General features: G+C 35.8%; 1 protein-coding gene across 1 annotated transcript; it reads left to right on the top strand.

The window, feature by feature from the left end:
* Positions 1 to 12,278: 12,278 nt before the first annotated feature.
* Positions 12,279 to 20,031, top strand: LOC127881144 (A disintegrin and metalloproteinase with thrombospondin motifs adt-1-like). Its single transcript, XM_052428830.1, has 12 exons — positions 12,279 to 13,144; positions 13,270 to 13,369; positions 13,490 to 13,560; positions 13,856 to 14,026; positions 14,325 to 14,495; positions 14,715 to 14,811; positions 15,420 to 15,490; positions 16,177 to 16,347; positions 16,787 to 16,957; positions 17,586 to 17,732; positions 17,968 to 18,138; positions 18,550 to 20,031. Exons 1-12 carry the CDS (start codon positions 13,009 to 13,011, stop codon positions 18,693 to 18,695), a joined length of 1,623 nt encoding a protein of 540 aa, XP_052284790.1. The 5' UTR covers positions 12,279 to 13,008; the 3' UTR covers positions 18,696 to 20,031.
* Positions 20,032 to 20,127: the final 96 nt, after the last annotated feature.

Genomic DNA, 20,127 nt, shown 5'->3' with positions numbered 1-20,127 from the left:
GGTATTTTGTGTTATTCTGTTATGTTATTTCTGTTAAGTAAGATACAAAGATGAGCATTGTATTTTGTATATTGCAACTGATTTGTTTAACTATCTTAGTATTTGTTTTTCGCTTACGCCACTAATTAGACTTTAAAGAATTTATTATAGAAAGTCATTCAATTTTAAGAAAATGAAGTAATAGTTAAAGGATAACACAATTCGTGTATCGAAGGTAAATGCTTTTTTTAAAACAATATGTTACATGGATAATAAAGCTTTCATGTTATAATCCCTTGTGATTTTAATTATTACTGCTTCCGTTAAAGTTGTTAAACCGTCCTAAAAATGGAATAAAAATGGATAAAATCGTACACTTAGATATCATGTAGATAGTTCTGTCTGATATGCGATTAAGTCATATAAACCTAACACAAACTGCAACATATTTTACTGTAATTATACTCTTAGGAAGTTAGATATCAATCGTCATCAATAACATGTTAGTAAGAGAATGTATGTAGTATAAAACAGTATTGTGACCTTGGCTTTGGAGATTTACGCTTTTCAAACATGCTTAACGATTATCTTGCTGTGTCATATTTGTTCTCCAAACGGTCAAGTACCACGTTGAAACGACTTATTCCTTTACATTCTTTACATGCTATGAAACACTCCAGCCCATGTGTTTTGCACGAACATCGCTTGTTGGAACAGTCTTATTTGCACTACCATTTAATAGCTGTTTGTAAGTAGATCTAGCCCGGCATGATTCATGTCTGTTCTGACCGGAATAGCAATTCAACTTCTATCCTTAAAGTATTTGCTTTTGTTCAGGCAATCACGTTCAATGGTATATTTGAAGACGGGTGCGAAAACAGTTGAATGTTGCGGGTCGGGCTCCTGTAGTTGGGTATTGTTTCTAGAATTCAAAGTGCTAACTGCATTTTCAGTAAGATCTCGAAGACATAAACTGTTCAAATAGTGCCACAATAATCTTTTCACCGACGAGTGTCACACGTTCTTGGTTGCTACGCTGTAGAAAGTGTTAAGCTCACTCGGTAGCACATCAATATCTTAACTTTTTTCAAAGTCATTCCCTTTCAAACTTAAATGTGCGAAATCTTGTATCACTTCCAGTGAGGACTTGCACAGCCGAAAGTATATTTTAGTGTTATGTGCATACCAAGAACCCGTTGTTTTTTTTTTAAATGCTTTATACTCTAACCTATTGATTTGGCTGAGCTTGTTTTGTCTAGTTGAAAGACTATGGTATTGTCCTAAAGTACAGCATGATAGCATACAAACACCAAGTCTGTTTTCACTGATAAGTATCGTTGTCTTTCGAGGGACAGACACGAGGGCTGTTTTAATGATATGCACATCAACAGCATATGTAAATTGTATCACATCTCATCCAGTGCTTGAAGAGTGGTACCCAGAAGATTAATTAATTTCTGTTAGTTTGCACTTTTCGCCACAAACTGTCGAAAAGAACGGACCTGATCACAATTCATGATGAAAACATACTAGCTATATCAGTAGGATTTGCATTTTCTGCGGCGGCCACTAGCATAGTTGCAAACTAAAAAGTACTACTTTATTCATGGCTTGAAGAAGTGAGTGCATTCCAGTGTACATACTATTCTGCACCATTCAACCATCATATGTTGACCTTTCAGATCTTTACAAATTGTGGCCTAACTCATTCTGTCTTCATAAACATTTACATCACACGTTCTAGTTACAACAATTCACATATCTAACAGTTAATGTAAAATGGCAAATGCATGCAATATTTGTTATCTATGTCTGCCATGATTAAGAGCATTATTTATTCTGTTCAATTTCTTGATATGAAATGTCGGTAAGTGCGTTCATGAAATAATTTACTATTGCACAAACCGACAGTGAAAGTAACAACGGGACACTCTGCTCTTCCAACACACCCATTCTCTTTGTATACCTCCAATGGATTCTTAATTCTCATATGTGTCTACTTCATTGTCCCATCGGTCGATAACCTAACAAAGTCGAATTAATTATTTTTTTAACCGTTTATAATGTTGCAATATATTTCTAAATGGGCTTCTTTTAGATCAATCATGTGTTAAAGGTCGTGATAAGCTGGCCTCACATATATAGTATTGCCTGTTGCCGGTTGTCATCACATAGGTCAGCATTTGCTAGATAACCCTCGTGCAAGTTCCATCGGTTTCAATTAATTATTTGACGATTTCGATCATTTTGTTGCATAAAGATTTATTTTGACATGTCCAAACACAAGCTGATCCTTTACACACATGACGATGTCTGTGTTCATTCATGTTGCGATTTGTTTGAGGTTAAACAGTATCTTTCCTGGCCTTAAAAGAAATTATGATTACACAAAAATAAGTAAGATTTGATCTGATTCATTCAAAATTCAATCGATTTTTGTGTGCTTCTCTATTTATGGTTTTGAGTGATGATAACTTTGTTAAAATGTCTGTATTTTATTATTTACAATTCTCATTTGACAATTCAACTTCGGCGATGCAATTGTTCGAAGATCTTTTTGTTTAATTGACTGGTGATTCTGTATAACGCACGTGCATCTGTTAAATATAGGTAATTCAATATAAGTACGTCCTTAGAATAAACTCGGAGTAGAGTTCTTGATACAGCTGAATGACGTTTACTTTTATACTGTATGTATATTTTATGTAATGTAATGTAGCGTGTAGGAAATTTGTCATTAATATAGCGAAAGTTAATAAGAGTGTATGTCTTCACTTATGAGATTTCTGACAATTATTATTTTTTATATTGACAATACTCTTAACTGAATGCCGTTTAGTGAGACACACGTATTAAAAAATGTGCATTATACAAATTATCACCGATGATTATTACTTTGAACTTTGAACTTTGATAATTACCGTTTTGGTCAATGAATTTAGTAGCATATCTTAAAGATACACGTACTTATGACGTTTCGAGTCTGTCGACTTTTCTTTGACAATTTTAGTACGGTGGGCCATTTCAATTAAGTCCATTAGTTCATCGGTAAATACATCCGCGTTTGTATAAAGAGACGAATTTAAGCGCTCGTTTAAGAAACCTTTCTAGAAATATTCTTACAGCCTGGTCCGAATGGCAGAGTGTGATTGCGTGTTCCACAACATGTGGCCCTGGGTTTGAAGAACGACTTCGAAATTGCTCCTCTGGAAAAGACGACGACTGCCCCGGGTCTTATTTCGAAACCACCGTTTGCAACAAACGGTCCTGTGACGGTGATTATTAACATTATCCGTTCAATTCGTACCAAACACTTTAAAAACTTCATCCCTGTGACAAGACACGTAATTCGACAATGTGTATTTTATGTTTACCGTAACAACGCGATCAATAAAGTAAGTAATCATTACTGTTACTTGTGCAGATTTCTATTTCACCATTTGTGTGTTGATCAGCATTAGTCTTATTCTATATTTAATGGATGATTGTAGTTTTCATTTTAATACTGGACAGAACATTTGAGTAAACGTATGGTATAACAATGGCCGAGTGTAGTGCAGCAAGACCGAGTGTAGTGCAGCAAGACCGAGTGTAGTGTAGCAAGAAATGCAAACACCTCACGCGCAAGTTTTCCTCCGACGCAACTTAAAAACAATTCCAAAATGTATTCAGATGTCGACGTTTTAAAATTGTAAGATTGCACTTAACAGCGGATTCCCTGAGCTTATTACAGATGAGCATTCTACAACCTATTTAGTTGATGGCATTTGGACACAATGGTCTGAATGGGTAACATGTTCGGTCACCTGTGGGGGTGGTCTCTCATCCCGAGCAAGGGCGTGTTTCTACCAGGACCCAGCTCGCAAGGGAAAGCCTTGTTCCGGAGTTAGCGCGGAAACACATGTCTGCAACACCAATGTCTGCCCTGGTTGTATAGATCTAATGTATTATGTTTTCGAAAATAATAAAAAAATATTATTGTAAAATAAAATATAAAAAAATGAATAATTCGAACGGCTTTTGTATGACAAAGCTTGCCTTAAATAAACGTACTGAAGTGTTGTAGACGTATTTCATTGTTGTAAATATATTTAGTTCATAAATATATTTATTCTGAATGATATTGAAGTAAATTATTTTTTAAAGGAAACATTGCTCTGATTGTTCAATGGTTGGACAGAGTAGATTTTAACTTTAAACAGAATTAGTAGCGTTCTTTTGTAGTAGTTGATTAGTTTTCAGTATGTAGAGACTGGGTAGAAAGGTGAACTGTTTTTACTAACATTTTAATACGTTAATTGGCTTGTCAAGCATGAGTTTATTCACTCAACCACATCCGTGTGCATGAATGAATATTTCGAATGTCATTCTTTGCATATCATTCATGCTGTCAACCTGTATGTTTATGATATTAAATCATAAATATAATATATTTAGGTAAATATGCATTTTATACATCTTTTATATTCATGTCGGTCGGTTGTATTATTGTAATTATTTTGTTTTAATAGTTGTATTTGTGTATTAATTCAGTTGGTATCTTACCGTCGGAACACATCATTTTATATATAATTGAAATGTATACTTATTATAAGAATGTCATTCTTTGCATATCATTCATGCTGTCAACCTGTATGTTTATGATATTAAATCATAAATATAATATATTTAGAAACCCAAACGTGTTGTTCGAAGAAAGAACCCTAAACGCCCAAACGGCAACACTGGCGCCCAACAACGAGTCTTCGGCAACAACAGCGTTTGGAACAGAAAAACGGAAGTAGCGGACACGTTACTACGGCGAAAACAGACAGGAGCCTCAGACCGGTAGCGAGGAGGGGGAGAGTCCAGGAATTTAACACAGCGATTCCTTGGAAACCGGTTTTTGATTTTTCCCGGGGAGTAGGAGTCCACATTTTTGCGCGGCATCGAGCTCGAGCACCGATGTGAGTACAACTACGTATTCCTTGTGCACAAAACTTTGACGTCAAAACCGTTAAAACGTACGTACATGATTTCACGTTCTGCTACGCAAGGAAGGATTCACGTTCAATCAGGACGGAGAGTGATGGACACTTAAATCGTTGTGGACATTGTGTATCGTGTCATTATTGTGTTTTGCTTGTATTTTGTAAGTGTTCCGACGGAGTTCGGTGAGTGTAAATATTTTTATAATTATTGTGCAATGTACATATATCTATTTATTGTAGTTTCATTGTCGTAAATGAATAATTTGAAATACCTATCAGTTGACTTACAAAAACAACAACAACAATATAGCTAATTTAAGTTTATGTGTTCATGCATTTTGCGAATTGGTCGAGATAAATGAAACGACCTTTTGTCAGCTCATTGGTAAATTAGTGTCATATGAAGTTATTTTAAGGAAATTATAGTCCCTTCACGAGCACAAAGTTTATTGCATGGCGAAGTTAAATCTACTCACCACTTACATGACGTTAAGTAGTAGATAGGTTTGAGTAACTGGATTTATTTAGTAGCAGTAGATTTTGCCCAAGGGTTATAATAAGTATCGAGAGGTTTCAATGCGTAAATTTGGTAATTTGTCATACTTTACGTATGGTTGAATTGAAAACGCTTTGTGCGTATTTTTAAAGAGAAAACTCTCTTTATAAATACCGAAAAATAATCACTGTTTTTTTTCTAGAAATTGATAATGTTAAAATGTACATATACGATTTAAACTGCATTATGTAGTTTAATGCGTGTATGTGCGACTGGCGTCTTACCGGTAAATGCACGTGCTCGCGATATCGTAGCGCAAGAAGAACGCTATTTCGGCAGTGTGGTAAACACGCGATAGTAAACCAGTGGCGGGTTCGAATCGAAATAAAATCGAACTTAGTAAACACCTGGTACAAAATAAAAGAGCTTTGATTAGATATTTGTGATAGTCAGCCTGTTGGCTTAAAATAAGCCAAAGGGAGGTAATACAGGTGTGTTGAGATAACTGTTTCGGTACGTTTATTGGAAAAAAAGGAAAACGGCGATGTGGGCATTAAAACCGCCCACCGGAATCATCTGCTGCCGTGTTCCTTCTTACCGATACAGGAAGTACAGCGTGTTTCGTCACCTGGAGTTTCCGACGAGTCCTCCACGGACGTGGATGAACGCACAGGGAAGACGAGTTCCGACAGCAATCAGTCGGAAGATGAAACAGATACACGACGCTCGAAACGGAAGAAAATACCAAGGCGCCGCAGCCAACGTCAGACCCGTCGGCCGGCTTGGTTTACATCCGGGGAGTATAAATTGTGATTGGTGTTGTGATGTATTTGCAATAATGATTAAGTACAGTGACAGCATAAATTTAACATGTGTGGATTTGTATTGGAAAGATACACAGCTGTTAACATTCACGATTGAGTATTTAAATACAAATTAGTGTATTATGTTTTTATTTGTCAAATTGTCATTTTTTTCAAATTGAAAATAAACAGTTGCAAACGAAAACGTTAATATTGTGGTTGTCATTATTTTTTTAACAACGATGCTTTCATAAATATTTTGATCACGAGATTAATCAAACCTCGCTTTACAAGCGATGTTTGAATTTTAATAATGTCGAGGACGACATTTTCTTAGAGAGGGGAAATGTGTTGTAGACGTATTTCATTGTTGTAAATATATTTAGTTCATAAATATATTTATTCTGAATGATATTGAAGTAAATTATTTTTTAAAGGAAACATTGCTCTGATTGTTCAATGGTTGGACAGAGTAGATTTTAACTTTAAACAGAATTAGTAGCGTTCTTTTGTAGTAGTTGATTAGTTTTCAGTATGTAGAGACTGGGTAGAAAGGTGAACTGTTTTTACTAACATTTTAATACGTTAATTGGCTTGTCAAGCATGAGTTTATTCACTCAACCACATCCGTGTGCATGAATGAATATTTCGAATGTCATTCTTTGCATATCATTCATGCTGTCAACCTGTATGTTTATGATATTAAATCATAAATATAATATATTTAGGTAAATATGCATTTTATACATCTTTTATATTCATGTCGGTCGGTTGTATTATTGTAATTATTTTGTTTTAATAGTTGTATTTGTGTATTAATTCAGTTGGTATCTTACCGTCGGAACACATCATTTTATATATAATTGAAATGTATACTTATTATAAGAATGTCATTCTTTGCATATCATTCATGCTGTCAACCTGTATGTTTATGATATTAAATCATAAATATAATATATTTAGAAACCCAAACGTGTTGTTCGAAGAAAGAACCCTAAACGCCCAAACGGCAACACTGGCGCCCAACAACGAGTCTTCGGCAACAACAGCGTTTGGAACAGAAAAACGGAAGTAGCGGACACGTTACTACGGCGAAAACAGACAGGAGCCTCAGACCGGTAGCGAGGAGGGGGAGAGTCCAGGAATTTAACACAGCGATTCCTTGGAAACCGGTTTTTGATTTTTCCCGGGGAGTAGGAGTCCACATTTTTGCGCGGCATCGAGCTCGAGCACCGATGTGAGTACAACTACGTATTTCTTGTGCACAAAACTTTGACGTCAAAACCGTTAAAACGTACGTACATGATTTCACGTTCTGCTACGCAAGGAAGGATTCACGTTCAATCAGGACGGAGAGTGATGGACACTTAAATCGTTGTGGACATTGTGTATCGTGTCATTATTGTGTTTTGCTTGTATTTTGTAAGTGTTCCGACGGAGTTCGGTGAGTGTAAATATTTTTATAATTATTGTGCAATGTACATATATCTATTTATTGTAGTTTCATTGTCGTAAATGAATAATTTGAAATACCTATCAGTTGACTTACAAAAACAACAACAACAATATAGCTAATTTAAGTTTATGTGTTCATGCATTTTGCGAATTGGTCGAGATAAATGAAACGACCTTTTGTCAGCTCATTGGTAAATTAGTGTCATATGAAGTTATTTTAAGGAAATTATAGTCCCTTCACGAGCACAAAGTTTATTGCATGGCGAAGTTAAATCTACTCACCACTTACATGACGTTAAGTAGTAGATAGGTTTGAGTAACTGGATTTATTTAGTAGCAGTAGATTTTGCCCAAGGGTTATAATAAGTATCGAGAGGTTTCAATGCGTAAATTTGGTAATTTGTCATACTTTACGTATGGTTGAATTGAAAACGCTTTGTGCGTATTTTTAAAGAGAAAACTCTCTTTATAAATACCGAAAAATAATCACTGTTTTTTTTTCTAGAAATTGATAATGTTAAAATGTACATATACGATTTAAACTGCATTATGTAGTTTAATGCGTGTATGTGCGACTGGCGTCTTACCGGTAAATGCACGTGCTCGCGATATCGTAGCGCAAGAAGAACGCTATTTCGGCAGTGTGGTAAACACGCGATAGTAAACCAGTGGCGGGTTCGAATCGAAATAAAATCGAACTTAGTAAACACCTGGTACAAAATAAAAGAGCTTTGATTAGATATTTGTGATAGTCAGGCTGTTGGCTTAAAATAAGCCAAAGGGAGGTAATACAGGTGTGTTGAGATAACTGTTTCGGTACGTTTATTGGAAAAAAAGGAAAACGGCGATGTGGGCATTAAAACCGTCCACCGGAATCATCTGCTGCCGTGTTCCTTCTTACCGATACAGGAAGTACAGCGTGTTTCGTCACCTGGAGTTTCCGACGAGTCCTCCACGGACGTGGATGAACGCACAGGGAAGACGAGTTCCGACAGCAATCAGTCGGAAGATGAAACAGATACACGACGCTCGAAACGGAAGAAAATACCAAGGCGCCGCAGCCAACGTCAGACCCGTCGGCCGGCTTGGTTTACATCCGGGGAGTATAAATTGTGATTGGTGTTGTGATGTATTTGCAATAATGATTAAGTACAGTGACAGCATAAATTTAACATGTGTGGATTTGTATTGGAAAGATACACAGCTGTTAACATTCACGATTGAGTATTTAAATACAAATTAGTGTATTATGTTTTTATTTGTCAAATTGTCATTGTTTTCAAATTGAAAATAAACAGTTGCAAACGAAAACGTTAATATTGTGGTTGTCATTATTTTTTTAACAACGATGCTTTCATAAATATTTTGATCACGAGATTAATCAAACCTCGCTTTACAAGCGATGTTTGAATTTTAATAATGTCGAGGACGACATTTTCTTAGAGAGGGGAAATGTGTTGTAGACGTATTTCATTGTTGTAAATATATTTAGTTCATAAATATATTTATTCTGAATGATATTGAAGTAAATTATTTTTTAAAGGAAACATTGCTCTGATTGTTCAATGGTTGGACAGAGTAGATTTTAACTTTAAACAGAATTAGTAGCGTTCTTTTGTAGTAGTTGATTAGTTTTCAGTATGTAGAGACTGGGTAGAAAGGTGAACTGTTTTTACTAACATTTTAATACGTTAATTGGCTTGTCAAGCATGAGTTTATTCACTCAACCACATCCGTGTGCATGAATGAATATTTCGAATGTCATTCTTTGCATATCATTCATGCTGTCAACCTGTATGTTTATGATATTAAATCATAAATATAATATATTTAGGTAAATATGCATAAATATTAATTCACGATGTCCCATTACGCAATATAAATGCTTGACACTTTGTTTGATTTGAAATGCTATCATTTTATTTGATAAATCGTTATGTAACTTTAATGCTAAATATTAAATTTACAAATTTCGTAATATTCAAACATGGGAATAATACAACTCTATAAATATAATTGGTAGATAAATTATTGCTAGTGCCAGTCTTTATTTGAAGCAATTTATTAAATGCCTATACAACACAGGATAATTTTAAGGATACAACACTACATTAAACATAATAGTGTTAATAGCTAGGGTCGCCGCTTAGTTACTGTCAATGCTCGACACAAGAGCTTTAAACTGGTTAAGATGAATTCCAGGCCTTACATGCAGCCATGAGTTAAGCAAACATGCCACTATATATATCAAAGTTATACTATTGCAAAACCAATAAAACTGCAATAACAGAAAATACAAAGTCGATTTAATTAAAATAATAAATGGTAGAATACTCAATTGAAAAGCACAATTTACTTACAACAAAGCGGCATGATGGTATCATGTAAATACAATAATCACCCAATCCCTCTTCATTAAGTATTTTAAATTCTGTCTTAAAAAGTGCATATAATTATAGAAAGCAACAATATTGATATATACGGTTTCATTATTGGATTATTTGTCTAAGCTGATGGCGCCTGGAACGAGTGGTCCACCTGGTCGCAGTGTTCTCACACGTGTGCGGGAGGGAAGAGGTCGAGAAGTCGAGTTTGCCTGTATGGGCCTGACTTTGATCATGGTCTACCGTGTCCGGGAGGCACACTGGAGTTGCAGGAATGTGGGTTAACAGAATGTCCAGGTAGCACTTAAATCATTTTTAAATAATAAAATATGTAAGAACCTATCATGAGTTCATCAACACATTATGTTATGGATTCGGTTATCAACCAATTGTAAAAAAACAAAACTCAATAGTTAATATCACCATAAAACATGCAAAATATCGATATTCAACACACTTCCTTTTAATGTTTATTGCTTTTTGCTATTTTTCCATTTAAAGGTGATAAATGTCACGACGAATTTCAAATTGTATGACTAATGTATTAACAATAAAATGTTGATCTGCTACGTTTGTGTTTGATCCCGTTGAAGTTGATGGCGTTTGGTCTATCTGGTATAAATGGAGTCAGTGCACGGTCACATGCGGCACGGGTCGAGCTGTTCGAAACCGCACGTGCAGTTTCCATACCCGCTATCCGGACACGCCGCATGGTGATGATTGCGATGGGGAACACGCTCAAACAAAAGATTGTAACACACAACTGTGTCCTGGTAAGCAGTATATGCATGATTTGCACGATATAGAATGAATGTTTGTTTCAAAGCAATAAAATATTCGCATATTCGTATTACATGGTCTCTCAGCCGCAATATAATATAATTATTGTTCTCTGTAGTTGCCATTTTTTCACTGACATGCTCTTCTTGATTTTCAGTTGATGCACGCTGGTCGACATGGTCTGCTTTCTCCACGTGCAGCCAAACATGCGGCGGAGGACGACGTACAAAAGCACGTCAATGTATTTATGACGAGGTCGCCCAAATCGGTCTTAACTGTACTGGCCAGTCTACCGTAACAGAGGAGTGTAGTACAAACGAGTGTCCAAGTAAGGCAGCCAAATTTGAGTAATTCTTCACTGATACTATTCTTCAGTCTTGATATCTTAGTTATTTGCAAATAAATTACAGACCATTGTTGATTCTTTCATAACTTAACATTGTTAGAATTATTTGTTAAATACAAATGAGCAAGTATTGCAAAGAACAGCGTATACTATTCGTGAATGTGTGACATGCGTGAAACGTGTAATGGGTATAACTAAGAAAGTATTATAATGTTATTTTGTTGATTGATATTTTGAAAGAGACAGCGTTTAATGGGCTTTGATAGTTCACACGATGAACACTGGTATAAAAAAACGTGATAGGACCGTGGTGCCTATTATAAACCACATGGCCTATCAAATCATTGTCTGTAAATAAGCTAGGTCGACCGCCCTTGCTAGAACGGTAAGACCATCATGAAACATTATTGACCATGCATAAAACATGGTCTTATAAAGACCAACGAAGGTCTGAGAAACATGAATAACATTGTTTCAAATATGGTATATAAGGTTTATCTCATATGCAGATACACATGTAGCATTTCAAATTTCGAATTTCAGTTGACGGTATTATTCAACCCTGGAATTCCTGGACCTTTTGCTCCACGAGCTGTGGCGGAGGGGTCCACACTCGAACACGGGACTGCTTCTTCCCTCCAAACAGACCTCATGGAGCCGACTGCAAGGAACAACTGAACGAGACGGCGCCTTGTAACGTCCAGTCTTGCCCTAGTGAGTCATTCTATAACTGAGTTATTATAAGAGGTATACTTTTTATCGTTTGAAGTAATATTTTGATTTTTTTATAGTAAAAAAGGAGTAGTATATTTATTATAATTTTTTTTTGATTGTAGCCGCCACAACACCACCACCACCGACAACAACGCTACCGACAGGTAAGTTAACTCTTATCCTGGTGTACTCAGAGGGGTTGAAAATATTCATAGTGTTTCATTTTAAAATCATATTATAAAACCAAATCAAGTCATTCAATATACATAAAATAATGAGAACAATAGCCATGAAAAAAAAGAAAAAAATCGTTAAATTTTATTTTACGCAACGAAATATGTTACCACGAAAATTATAACCCCTACACATAAATACACGCTCTGTAATTGTTTGCTCAATAGATGTAACGTTTTTCGCATTAGATTCGATTACAATTATTAAAAGTCATATATATATATGCTCTCAAATATGCATTTTACAAACGCAAAAAACAATGGTAAATTTTGGAAAGTTCTGTTATTATCGTTATATATTTGACCATGTAAGGATTTCTTGTAAACAATATAAAATACGTTCTGTAACGTTTCATTAAGAATAGCCGAGTGGTTTAAGCGCTAGTCTTTTACTCCAAGGGTGAGTGGTGCGAGCGCAGGTGTTGATTTCATTCTAAATTCAACTGTATTTTTGTTTTATACTGCAAATCTTTAAAATCTATGTTTAACTACAAACTTAAAAACATCTCAAAATCTGTGAAAAGGTCCCTTTAACCGGTTGTCATGGTTGCATATACAAAATATGTAGACACAAGCGTTCATGATTGTTCAAGCCATGGATATTGTAAATAGTTTCTGATGTACATGTATTAATCAATTTGCATCAAAGAGCTTGAAATGAACGGTCAATTAAATTCCCGTATTGTCAATGCAAATACGGAATAATTAATGTCTTTAAATTATAACATTTCATATAAGCATCACTATATTGCGGCAAATGATTTTTTTGTGTGCTCTGCCTGCTTGCACAAACTATCGCGTTGCAAACCACAGCTGATGGCCACTGGTCAAACTGGACCTCATGGACTATGTGCACGCTAACCTGTGGCGGCGGGCAACAGTATCGAGAGAGGCAGTGTACTTACCCCGACCACACCTTACATGGACAATACTGCCCGGGGCCTAAAAATCAAACGCAGGAGTGCAATTCCCGGAACTGTCCAGGTATGGTTTGCACTTGAACAAAATACATACCGATCCATGGTAAGTTTCTTGATGAAAATACAAAAATCTTGTTGACATGATTTGTATCGATGAATTGTTAAATTCGACCCTTATGTTAATTTCAGTGGACGGCATTTGGACCCAGTGGTCCGCTTATTCCAAATGTTCTGTTTCTTGCGCAAGTGGTTTCCAAACCAGGGCAAGACAGTGTCAGTTCGATCCAAGGTATGAAACATATCAATATATAAATATTTTTCGTTTTGCAACATACTTATTTTCATGTTATCGATAATGCCATTCGAACCACTGTGGACCAAATGTTTTATTTCATTTACCGTCTTTAAGGTATGACAGAGGCAATAGCTGTCCAGGAAATGATACATCTACTCAGTTATGTGACAATGGACATTGTCCTGGTGATTATATTTTATTAAAAACGTTATGATGCTGTTCTATGCCAAGATACATAATTTAGTATTAATAAGATGCAGTTCATTGCGGCGCTTACTTAAAACTATTTTCGAACCATGTGTCCACTAAAGTTCATAATATATTAATTACTGCACAATAATAAAAAATTACTACAAGTTTCATGCAAGGTCAACTTTGACACTGTTTTAAAAGATTTACATTGGATTTATTGTAAAAATAATTTATAGGAAATGTTTTTCAAAAAATTTGATTTATCTTATTTTCTTGTCTTACACTCAGTTGACGGTGTGTTCGAAAACTGGAGCACGTGGAACGCTTGTCCGGTCACGTGCGGAGGAGGAATACAAGATCGCATGCGCGTCTGTCACTTTCCACCTAACGTTCCCCATGGTTTGGCCTGTTTGGGAATCTCACACGAGAACCAGACATGTGGAAATTCAGATTGCCCAGGTGTGACAATATCGTATTGTTTGTTATTTTAAATTAAATAATTTAGGTGTATTAAGTTCGCGTTTCAGAATCAATACATTTTATAAGGTAGTTACATCTTACATTGTTTGATTTTTTTTTCTTTTTCGAAAAGATCACCAACCTTCTAAACACTATCCGTAAACAATTAATTGAATTTAAAGAGATTTTAAACATATATCATGTCTCAGAATCTAATTGCTTTGTAACTCAGAATATATCTGTTTGCCAATTTATTTTCAATTTGTACCGTTGAATGTTGATATATTTTGTTACTAAGTCGATGGAGTATTAACGGAATGGTCACAGTGGGCCGACTGCACCCTAACCTGCGGAGGCGGCTATATGATTAGGAATAGGACATGCTACTTTCCACCCTACATACCACACGGCCATGACTGCGTTGGAAACCTTAATTTTGCCAAAGCATGCGCCTCTCATGCATGTCCAGGTATCTCGCACATCTATCGTTATTTTAAATATATTTTTTAATGCAACCTATGAACAGATTAGGTATTAATAGTATCGGTGTTTTAATATAGCTGGTACCTTTGTGGTGGGTATACAATTGACATTAAAACACACACGGTGAAAAAGCTCAAAAAGTATATTTCATTTATAAAATGATATGCAAAAATACAGTATTAGCATATTTGAACTCCTATGTCAGTGGACGGTGTTTGGAACGATTGGGCTTCATGGGCCACGTGTTCTTTGACCTGCGGAGGAGGGTCACAGCAGAGGACGAGGAGGTGTCACTATGACAGGTACGATAGGTCGATAATGAAACAAAAATATAGCATTGTTTTGGCGCAGTTAATGTCTATTGATTTTTCCTTGTTTTAAAATTTATTGAATCAAAGTGGTGTTCACACTGTTTTGCTGGACAATGTTTGGCCATATATAAGGTTTAGTCGTGTTAGTGAATAAACGCCACGCTATGTGCTGAAAGTAACCCTTACTAAACAGATGTAGGAAAATAAAGGTCGTAGGAAAATATGACAAGGTCGATCGACACGCACGGTATGTGTTCAGGGTAAAATTTGACCTTGAAATCTCCGGATAGAAATTGGAGCGCTCTACCACCAGAGATTGCTGGGCCCGGACGTTATTGGTATGATGATGTAGGCAGTTAGTTAGTTGAACATCTATAATATTTGATATATACTAGACTTGTAATACGTATGCAGTTTATGTATGTTTGTTATAAAAGTTAACTTATTAACTTATTTTTTTCTAATTGAGTGGTGGCATTTCTGTCGACTTTGATGCACACTGTTTCTAACACACGTTCATTAACTTATGGTTAAGAACAAAATAAATTATCCGGATATAGTTTCTGGACGTTAATTGATGCCATGTTTTCATCTTAAAGTCCTCATCACGGGACCCCATGCGCCGGACCAGATACTGAGACGAGGGATTGTAGCACCGATCACTGCCCAAGTATGCATATTAATAGACTTTACTTAAGCGATGGTTTGGTTCTATTACTGACACAGTAAACATAAAACAATATTTAAAACATAAGTAAAAACCCATATGGCATCGTCATTGTATTCAGCATTCTAACTACAATATTCCAACGTTAACAAAATGTTAATAACAAAATGTTAAACCGTAAAATGAAGTAGTCTTCGTCACGGAAGTCCAGGTAAATGATCAGTTAACAGTTCAGTTACAACCGTTGCCACCAGGTAGCATCCGCATCTGTTATCTGATAAAACATAAACGTTGACATCCTTTTTCTTATCAATTATACGGAGTTTATTGCACATTCTTGGTTGAGTAGTCTCCTTACGTCATTTTGCTGAATGATCACTAAAGTTGAAATGTTAAACAATTTATCATGTTTCTTGAAATTAAGTTATCCATTGTTAAAAATACTTAAGTTAACAGCTTTAACATGCTTTGTTAACTTTTTAAATACAATTTTATAAACATTGCAATGCTTGCTTCACTTTTGATGTCGTTTTAACGTTATTATTCAACTCTACATTAGGCTAAATGGTAATGAAAAGATCACGTGAATTACATGGGGCACTATTTAGCCTTCTACCGAGTTAAATATGGTGGAACTGGGGTGAAAATGATAACAAATAAAAAAACTAACGCAACGTTTTAATCTTTAGTTGATGGTCATTGGAAAACTTGGAACTCATGGACCTCATGTTCGGTTACCTGTAGCAACGGAACAAAGTCTCGTGCTAGAGAATGCTATTTTGTGCCTGATGAGCCCAAGGGCAACAACTGCTCTGGAAGCGCCAACGAGACTTTTGATTGCAATCTTGGGTTATGTCCAGGTATGCCGCGTAAAATCAACGGAAACTAGGATGCTGTATGTAAGAAAAATAATTTATTATAGCTATCTGGTTACTTTGAAAATTCACGTTAACTTAAGGTCAGCAATATTTCTAAAGAAATGGCAAAATGCTGTTAAAGTGTTATGAAGTTGAATGACATTGAAGTCATAAATATAAAATCACATACTGCTATAAGTTATACTATATAAACTTTCTGCTCTGAATTGTGCAAATGTTTATGAGTGTGAAATACTGCATATGAGACAATGACATGAGGTTGATATGTTTTCAAAAGAATCCAATTAGTTTTATTTATAATCAGTTACGGTGTGTGGAACAGCTGGACCACGTTGACTACATGCAGTCACCTGTGAAACGGCACATCTTCACGTGATATTAAGCAATATCTTTTGATGTCAATTCTATTATTTTGTTGCAGTTGATGGTCACTGGTCAGACTGGACACCGTGGTCGTCTTGTAGCGTTACATGTGCCACTGGCAACATCACGCGATCTCGCACCTGTTCCAATCCGGCTCCAGCTAATGGCGGACACCAGTGTTATGGACTAGGTGAAGAATGGGATGCATGCAATTTACCTAAATGCCCAAGTAAGCAATATTGATGACATAGCGTAAAAACAATATTATTTTCTAGTATTTTATAGCTAGAATGAGACATTTTGAATACTGCTTTTATATTTGTGTATGCGTTGAATTAACAATACGGGATTATTTATTTTGATGAGGGAAATGCATGTGCACAATGAAAATATAATATCTTGTTATCAGTACAATGTCCTCGCAGTATAATATTTAATTAATGATCAACCACACGCCTCAAAACAAACACACACAACAGAAACAACAACAATGTATTTTAAATAATGTCATAGCCTTGGCCATTAATAGTCATTAACAAGCATTGGCCGTTAAAGAAGTTTGATAGTTCCCGAAACTTACACTTGGCCCTGATTTTTAAAACAATATCTTGCAAATGAGCATTTCTTTCAAACATCACAAATCACATAATGCGCAGTAAAAGTGAATACGTGAACATTTATCACTAACGTTAGTAAATGCGACTAATATGCATTCAGGATACACGTGTTGATATTCATTAAGGAAAGGCATTTGCTTTGATTCCTGAAGATATAAAATACTTATCATGAATATTTATTGATGAAAATAATAAATGCATAATGTCATATCATTTAGTTGTTCGTATATTTTATCCCAGTGTGGTCGTCCTGGTTCAGTGGAACATGCTCAGTGACATGCGGACAAGGCAACCAGGCACGTGTACGACATTGTAGTACCGGAAATTCAGCTGACTGTAATGGACCGGCGTTCGAAAACGCCACGTGTCATGCCTCGCCATGTGCTGGTTAGTACATAGCCGAATCTGCTATTTTGATTTTTCTTTTGTTTGAACCCCGATTTCAATGAGCTTCTTGGTATTGCATGTCATTTTGTCTAATAATTCATTAAATGTCTTGCTTTAGTTTATTCCTGTTGTCATTTTAAATGTTCGCTTTTTAGATAATGAAAACAGTTTGTTTTAAGTCTAAAAGTTGAGAGTTTAATGATTATGTATTCACTTGGCATAGTATTGATTTTAGTCGACGGACATTGGTCCGAATGGTCCACGTGGTCCAATTGTGACGTAACGTGTGCAAGTGGACATACACACCGAACAAGGAACTGTTCAAATCCCAAACCACTATACGGGGGATCCGACTGTCAAGGGGATACTGTGGATTCAAAATCGTGCACTATGCAGAACTGTCCAAGTGCGTTTTATATATGATATTTTAATCTGGATTTAAAAAAGCAGCAACATAGGATGTTTTGGTGTGATGGCATGGTTATTGGTTGTATAAAGGAATAATTAATAATATAATATCACACTTTGGAGCACACGATTAACTGTATTGAAATGTAAAAACAAACAAATTATTACTTTTTGTCAATAAGGATGTCAATAAAAAAACAGGTATATGACTAAAAATACAGTCAACATAATGAAAATCTGCAGTGTGAAGTATCCAGTCGAATCTGTCTCGTTGATTGGTTTTATGCCTTGATACTTGTTTGCGATGTTATCAATGTGCATATTCTTTCGGATACTTATATGACTTTTCCAAACTATCTGATGAATATATCTAAGCGTAATGTGATATATATCCAATCGTTTTGTTTAGCCTGGTCCCAGTGGTTTTCGGGCGAGTGTTCGGTCACCTGTGGGGACGGATCCGCGAGCCTCCTGCGGATGTGTTCTACCGGAAAGGACTCAGACTGCTCAGGAACGCCGTTCGACAGTGTAGCCTGTCACAAACCTGCTTGTTGAATGTTCCGTTCGATACATTTGAAATACACCGCCTAGGTCTGAAAACCGTTTAGTTATGCCTATCAGCAAACACCTTAGTTTGGTATTGAGATACATTCCGAATTCCTTCAAATGTTATGTTGTGCCTTCAATAAACGTGCGTGTTTCATGAATGCCGCCATACATATACAATCATAAGTTTTGCCAAACGCGGACAAATCCAGCCATTTTCTGTTGCAATGATTGATTATTTTGTGTGATAAAGTAAATCACTTGGACAAAGTATATGTAATAAGATTTCAATCGTAAGTTTAAAATGAATACATATCATATATAATCACTTTAATTAAACTGGTAAGTGTCGATGATTTCCCGTTTGCTAAAAGTGGAATCGATTTAAATCCATCATTTAAATACTAGTTAACTATAAGTTCAATAGTTAGTTTTTAAACTTAATCTAAAGAATAATATGGAGAACGTTTTTCACACATTATAAATATAAATTATAACATGTAGCTGGGGAAGGTTGATTCCACAACAAGTGTTATATATTTCGGCTGAGTTGAATAACGATCGATAATACATTTATTTTAACAAAACTAATAAAACTAATAAGCAAAGTATACCTTAGTATACATTTATTTTAAATTTTCTCATTATCCAATATACCTATCTTACTGTCCTTTTACTGGAAAGATGAAGTTGCAAACGTGTGTAAAAGCAATATCGATATACGTTTCAACAATTATAAGGATAATTGACCACACAAGCCAACTTGCTTATCCACGAACGGCCCACTGGCTGTAAACAAACGGCCAAATGGCGTTCAACAAACGGCCAAGTGGCGTTCAACAAATGGTCAACTGGCGTTCAACAAACGGTCAACTGGCGTTCAACAAACGGTCAACTGGCATTCAACAAACGGCCAACTGGCGTTCAACAAACGGCCAACTGGCGTTCAACAAACGGCCTTCTGGCGTTCAACAAACGGTCAACAGGCGTTCAACAAACGGCCAACTGGCTTAAACAAACGGTCAACTGGCGTTCAATAAACGGCAAACTGGCGTTCAACAAACGACCAAATGGCGTTCAACAAACCGCCAAATGGCGTTTAACAAACGGTCAACTGGCGTTTAACAAACGGCGAACTGGCGATCAACAAACGGCCAACTGGCGTTCAACAAACGGTCAACTAGCGTTCAACAAACGGTCAACTTACAACATAAGCCACCTGACATTTACACAAGTCAAACTGAGTTTCAAACAAGAAAAGTATTTAGCGTATATTCTTACTTTGAAATAAAGGTAGAACATTTACTTTTCTATGTAATGAAATTAAAACACAAACGTTTAAGTAGTGGTGTGTCATTTGTTTCACTTAAAAGTCGCATATCCACCGCATGAAATGTTTTTCATGAAGTGCACGTATATTAAACGATATAATAGTGTTCGT

This window comes from Dreissena polymorpha, chromosome 1, assembly GCF_020536995.1.
Source record: "Dreissena polymorpha isolate Duluth1 chromosome 1, UMN_Dpol_1.0, whole genome shotgun sequence".
Classification (NCBI taxonomy): domain Eukaryota; kingdom Metazoa; phylum Mollusca; class Bivalvia; order Myida; family Dreissenidae; genus Dreissena; species Dreissena polymorpha.
This window is presented reverse-complemented; position numbering and strand designations above follow the sequence as displayed.

Bases quoted from the DNA above. Each gene is read 5' to 3' on its own strand.
- LOC127881144 (XM_052428830.1), top strand. From the start codon at position 13,009: ATGTGCACGCTAACCTGTGGCGGCGGGCAACAGTATCGAGAGAGGCAG. The intron at 14,496-14,714 runs GTATCTCGCACA...CTCCTATGTCAG, and splicing joins CGCCTCTCATGCATGTCCAG to TGGACGGTGTTTGGAACGAT. The intron at 15,491-16,176 runs GTATGCATATTA...TTTAATCTTTAG, and splicing joins TAGCACCGATCACTGCCCAA to TTGATGGTCATTGGAAAACT.